The following is a 6,482-nucleotide window of genomic DNA, read 5'->3' on the forward strand; positions in this document are numbered from 1 at the left end:
TTTATGTGGAGTGCCCGACCGGGCATGGCTTGCCCGGGCAGACCGGGCAATGAAGAGTTCACAGGAAGAAGCCCAATTCTGAACGGTGCAACGCGCGCCCGATCGGGCAGGCTTCGCCCGGTCAGACCGGGCGATGAAGAAGTCAAGTTATGAAGATGCAATTCTGGAAACGTGTTACGCGCGCCCGACCGGGCGAGGTTCGCCCGGTCTGACCGGGCAAAGAAGGAAAACTGTCGTATTTTACGCAGCCTTCCTCCGCCCGATCGGGCGAGATCTGCCCGGTCTGACCGGGCGATGTTCAAGATTGCGCGATTTCAGCTATTTCCGAATTTCTATCTTTTGGGGGTATAAATACCCTTTTGTAATTAACTTTTAAAGAGAGTTTTTCATTAGTTTTTCTCCTTAAGCCCTAGAAAACTCTCAAGAACCCTAGTTTTATTTCCTTTAAGCAATTTCAATCTTTTAATCCCAGATTAATCAATTGTTCATCAACAATTTGAGTTCTTTCAATTGGAGTAATTGGTATTTATCTTACTTCACTCTTTTCTGATATTCACTGTTCTCTAAATATGTTTTCTTTACTGTTTCTTGTTTTTGAACTTGATTTTGATTTTATTATGATGTGTGAGTAGTTTCCTTAATCCGGGATCTTGCTAAGCTCGATTATGATTGATGTATAAAGTAGATCTTTAAATTCCCCAATAATAATCCCAATTGACATGCTTAATTGATTGTGTTTATGCCAATACTAGATTAGGAATAATTAGTATTGTTATCATCCCTTTGTTCTTATTGCAACGGAAGTTGGGTATTAACGGGATTAGGTTATTCCAATTAAGGGTTTGAAGATCATCACGGAAGTAGATGATTGAATAATTAGGAATCTAGGCATGGTGTTTAATGTCCCTTATTCGCTTGATTCCACGGAAGTAGGCTTGATAGTTAATTTGGGAAGCCATTGATAACTTGGAAGAGACCTTTGGTATTATTATTAGGGATTGCTTTTCTTCTTGTCAATTGATTTATATATTGGGGGTAGATTTATTAGTTTATCAATCATAATCGTGGTAATGCTTGATCTTGGATGCTTTAGTTTATTGATTAATATTTCCTCTAGTTAATTGTGTTATTTAATATATTAGTTGATTATTATCATCCATTATTGATTGGTGACGTGCTTAGTGATTAATTGAGTCTGATTAATTGAATGAACCATAGTCTCTTGGGATTCGATCCTTACTTGCCCTACTACACAGTTAGAAGGAATAGTTAGGTTATTTTTGTTAGGTACGCGATAAGCCTATCAAATTTTGGCGCCGTTGCCGGGGACTAACGGTTTCATATTGATTTTCCGTGATTCGTTTTTACTAAGCGTTGTTTGTTGCTTCGGCTATTGCCTCCTGTGTTTTTGATGTTCTTTGCCTAGTTCTTTGTTGTATGCAAACACGTCGCTCAGGGTCAGACGACTTAGTGCCTCTCGATTCAGAAATTGAAGCGACTGCAAGAAGACGAAGAAGTAGAAGAAGAGCAGGTAACAGAAATATGGAAGACCAAGCAACAAAGTCTCTTTTGGAGTACGGTATCCCTGACACAACAACCGGACTCCTTTCTAGCATTGTTAGACCACCTATCACCGCTCAGAATTTTGAATTGAAACCGCAGTTTATTCAATTCATATCCAATGATTCATTTGCTGGCACACCTCTTGATTGCCCAGTGAATCATATAGATGGTTTCTTGGAAAAGTGTGACACTATGAAGCTGAATGGTGTTACAGATGATGCTCTTAGACTTCGCCTTTTTCCATTCTCATTACGGGATAGGGCGAAGGAATGGTTAAGAGATGAGGGTTCTGGTTCCTTTGATACATGGGATAAACTAGTAAAAGCTTTTCTGGTCAAGTTCTTGGGACAAGAAAAGACTGCAAGATTAAGGAACGAGCTATCCACTTTCAGGCAATCAGATGAAGAATCCTTATATGACGCATGGAGGAGATTCAAGAGATTACAGAGACAGTGCCCTCATCATGGCATACCTGAATGGATGTTAATCCAAACCTTTTATAACGGTCTAACCCATGAATTCCGGATCTATATCGACGCCGCATCTGGAGGCTCCCTTTTAACTAAAAATCCAACCGAAGCAAAGGAGCTGGTTGAGAAGATGTCAGCCAATGACAACTATCACCCAGGCGGCCGAAATAGTGTCAAGAAAGGAGGTAAATTAGATGTTGATGCTCTAACTCTTTTAACTAGTTCTGTGCAGGCACTTTCAAGCAAGTTCGATAGATTACAAACTGGATCTTCTAATAATGTGCTAGAAACTTGTCAAATGTGTAATACTCAAGGTCACATCGCACCTAATTGCCCACGAAATTCGAATGAGGTATCAATTGAGGAAGCCAATGCCTTCTACAATTCCAACCCTAAAAGACCATACGATCCCCATTCTAATACTTATAATGAAGGTTGGAAGAATCACCCAAATTTCTCATACAAAAACACCCAGGCTCAGCAAAATCCACCTCCGCCCCCACCTCGAAACAACAATTATAATCCACCTGGTTTTCAACCAAGACCACCCCTAGTACAACAACCCATGCAACCTATGCAACCACTCCCTCAAAAATCCAATCTCGAACTAATGATGGAGAACTTCATCAACACCACAAATAATTCCATCCAACAGTTACAAGCCCAGAATAAGCTCATGGAAAATCAAATAAGCCAACTTGCTCATCAAGTCGGCCAATCTTCAAAAACACCAGGTACGTTTCCTGGCCAAACAGAGCAACCACAAAAGGGGCACATGAATGCTGTAATTTTAAGGAGTGGAAAACAGTTGGAAGACCTTCCCGTAAGGGAACCATCAACGATAGATATTGAGGGAATGAGTGAAAAACAGGGGATTTTGCAAAATTCTTCTTCGCCCGGTCAGACCGGGCAATGTCCGCCCGATCGGGCGCGAGAAGCAGTCGACGAAAAACAGGGGACTGTGCGAATTTCTTCTTCGCCCGGTCAGACCGGGCAAGGTCCGCCCGATCGGGCGCAAGAAGAAATTCCAGACAAACAGAAGAACATAAGCAGCTCTTCTTCGCCCGGTCAGACCGGGCAATCACTGCCCGACCGGGCGGGAGATCCAGACAGCCTAATTCCAAGGAATGATGTTCAAGAAAAGCCACGGGAACCGATCCCACCTCTCGCCCCATACATGCCAAGAGTCCCTTTCCCACAGAGGTTAGCCCAGGCTAAGTTAGAGAAAAAGTACGGTAAATTTCTAGACATCCTTAAGAAACTTCACATTAATATACCGTTCTTGGATGCAATTTCTGAAATGCCTTCTTATGCAAAGTTTTTGAAAGACATGCTATCTAACAAGAAGAAGCTTGCAGAGAATGCTACTGTTTCTCTAACTGCAGAATGTAGTGCCATTCTGCAAAACACTCTTCCTAAGAAACTAGGTGATCCAGGCAGCTATTCAATCCCAGTGAAGCTCGGAGATATAGAGATCAATAGAGCGCTATGCGATCTTGGTGCAAGTGTAAGCCTTATGCCGCTCTCCATCTGCGAAAAGCTTCAAATGGGTGAGCTAAAGCCTACAAGGATATCTCTGCAACTTGCAGACAGGTCAGTTAAATTTCCCCTCGGTATACTTGAAGATGTTCCATTGCGAGTTGGTAAATTCTTTATTCCATGTGATTTTGTTGTTATGGAAATGGAAGAAGATGCCCATGTCCCTATTATTCTTGGTAGACCATTCTTAGCTACTGCAGGTGCAATTATTGACATGAAGAATGGGAAAATAACATTTGAAGTAGGGGATGAGAAAATGGAGTATTCATTACTGAATGCTATGGGAAATCCGTCTATGGGTGAGACTATTTGTCAAGTGGATGTCCTCGATGATCTACAACAAGAACAACTTCCCCTGATCAAAAAGGAAGATGCTCTTGAAACGGTGTTGATAGGGAGTATCCATGATGAAGATTGGGAAGTAAGGGAGTACACGAGGCTACTAGAAGACGCAAAAGCTAATCCAATCATCGCTCCAGTCAAGGAAGTCCTTAGTACATCGAGTGTTGGGGAGAGTTCGACGCCTCCCGAGGTAGAGTTGAAACCCCTTCCATCTAATCTTAAATATGCATATCTTGGTCCTAAAAATACATACCCTGTTATTGTTAATGCTGAGCTTAATAACATTGAATTAGAGAAACTTCTCGCTGTTTTAAGAAAATATAGAAATGTTATTGGGTATACCATTGATGATATCAAGGGTATTAATCCCTCTTTTTGTATGCATAAGATCATTCTTGAGGACGATCATGCCTCCTCTAGAGAACCTCAAAGAAGGCTAAATCCAACTATGATGGAGGTAGTCAAGAAAGAGGTTCTCAAATTGCTTGCTGCAGGAATAATCTACCCTATCTCAGATAGTAAGTGGGTTAGTCCTGTACAAGTAGTACCAAAGAAAGGAGGTATGACAGTTGTCAAGAATGACAAAGGCGAGCCTGTTGCCACAAGAACTGTTACAGGGTGGCGGATGTGCATTGATTACAGAAAATTAAATAAAGCCACCCGTAAAGATCATTTCCCCTTGCCTTTCATTGATCAAATGCTCGAACGATTGGCTAACCATTCCTTTTTCTGTTACTTGGATGGATATTCCGGTTTTTTTCAAATCCCCATCCGCCCTTGTGATCAGGAAAAGACTACATTCACATGTCCATATGGCACCTTCGCATATCGCAGAATGCCATTCGGACTGTGTAATGCCCCAGCCACGTTCCAACGGTGTATGATGGCTATTTTCTCAGGTCTCATAGAAAATTCTATGGAAGTTTTTATGGATGATTTTTCTGTTTATGGTTCATCTTTCGATATTTGCCTTGATAATCTAACAAAGGTGCTCCATAGATGCCAGGATGTCAATCTGATATTGAACTGGGAGAAGTGCCATTTTATGGTACAACAGGGAATCGTTTTAGGCCATGTAGTTTCAAACAAAGGGATTGAGGTGGACAAAGCCAAAGTAGAGGTAATAGAGAAACTTCCCCCTCCAAATTCTGTGAAAGAAGGAGAGCAAGTCCTTCTATTCAATTCAAGGTTGAAACTATTTCCAGGGAAACTCAGGTCAAGATGGTCGGGCCCTTTCACGGTCTACAAAGCATATCCTTATGGCACCATTGAATTATGGAACAACACCGGGGGCACCTTCAAAGTCAATGGACAAAGGGTGAAGCACTATCGAGCGGGAGATCCTATTGAAGAAAAGTCAGATATCACATTCTCTTCCTCACCACAAACTCAATGAGGATGAATACGGTCAAGCTAATGACCTTCTAAACAAGCGCTTGCGGGAGGCAACCCGATTCTTTTTGAGGAGCCGTCGAGATTCCTATGCTCTCCTTACGCTGCAATGAGGCCATTGCCGCATTTAGCTTGGGGGAGTTGCTTCGTACATGTGGTACTCTCTCTCTCCTTATCTCTCTTATCTTTCTTGTTTTATTTTAGTGTAGTTATTTTAGTTGTTTTTTTAAAAAAAAAAAAAAAAAAAAAAAAAAAAAAACATACAAAAAATACGATCCAATGAATAATAAATCATGCTTCCCTGTGCCCCATTCATGAAAATTGTTTTAATTCTTGGTATATGATGACGAGTATTGTGGATAGGTTAGCCATGATTTGATGTTTGATTACTTGGATGTCTTAACATGAGTCAATTTTGCCCAACTACTTGTGAATATAGTGCTTGACTAGTTGATTTGGTTAGGAATGTGTGTTAGTTCCTGGTATGTCAATGAAGTTGAGTATTGGTTTATAACTTTGAGTAATGTTTGCATGACTCATTAATATGCACATTGAGGAGGACGAAGGCATTTGTTCCTCTAGGTGGCTTTCAGACGATATTAGATACATTTGTTCCCTTCTTGCTACCCATGTTGTTGCTTGTGCCCTTTTATTGTTTATTTTGCCACATTACAAGCCTATTTAAGCCCCATTGGTTACTAGTCCCAAGCTTGGCTTGGGGGAGCTAATAGTGAGTGAGGTGAGGGAGTTGTAGTGTGCATGTAATCTGCACAATTTTGGGTGGATTTGAGAAGTTTTTATTTGTTCTTATTGTTGTGGATTGAAAAAATTGAAAATTTATTGTGCAAAGAAAAAATTCCAATGTGAGATGAAAAAAAGGGAAAAGAAAGAGCAAAAGAAAAAAATTGTTTCAATGTTCAAGTGTTCTAATTGAAGGCTGCTCAAGAAAAAAAAGGAGAGTTCAAAGTTTGTTTGTTCACTCAAGTTCTATAATTTTATATTTTGTATATATGAGTGAAATTTTAAGTGTTGGAAATTTTTAATATAATTGGATGTTTGGTGAATTTTTGGTAGAGTTGAGTTGTGTTGGAGATGATTTGGTCATTAATTCATTTTGACCTTGGTTTTATTTATTAGGATTTTGGCTCCCTTAAGCATAGCTTTACTCTTACATTT

The 6,482-nt window shown here is 40.4% G+C and overlaps 1 protein-coding gene across 1 annotated transcript; it reads left to right on the plus strand.

Annotated features, from left to right (window-relative positions):
• Positions 1-3,210: 3,210 nt before the first annotated feature.
• On the plus strand, positions 3,211-3,831 carry LOC110712307 (DNA damage-inducible protein 1-like; the record flags this gene model as incomplete). Its single annotated transcript, XM_021890765.1, has 1 exon — positions 3,211-3,831. A coding segment is annotated over one exon (621 nt), but the record flags the coding sequence as incomplete, so codon positions are not given.
• Between the last annotated feature and the right edge of the window lie 2,651 nt (positions 3,832-6,482).

Source organism: Chenopodium quinoa, unplaced genomic scaffold (genome assembly GCF_001683475.1).
Source record: "Chenopodium quinoa cultivar QQ74 unplaced genomic scaffold, ASM168347v1, whole genome shotgun sequence".
In the NCBI taxonomy this organism is placed as follows: domain Eukaryota; kingdom Viridiplantae; phylum Streptophyta; class Magnoliopsida; order Caryophyllales; family Amaranthaceae; genus Chenopodium; species Chenopodium quinoa.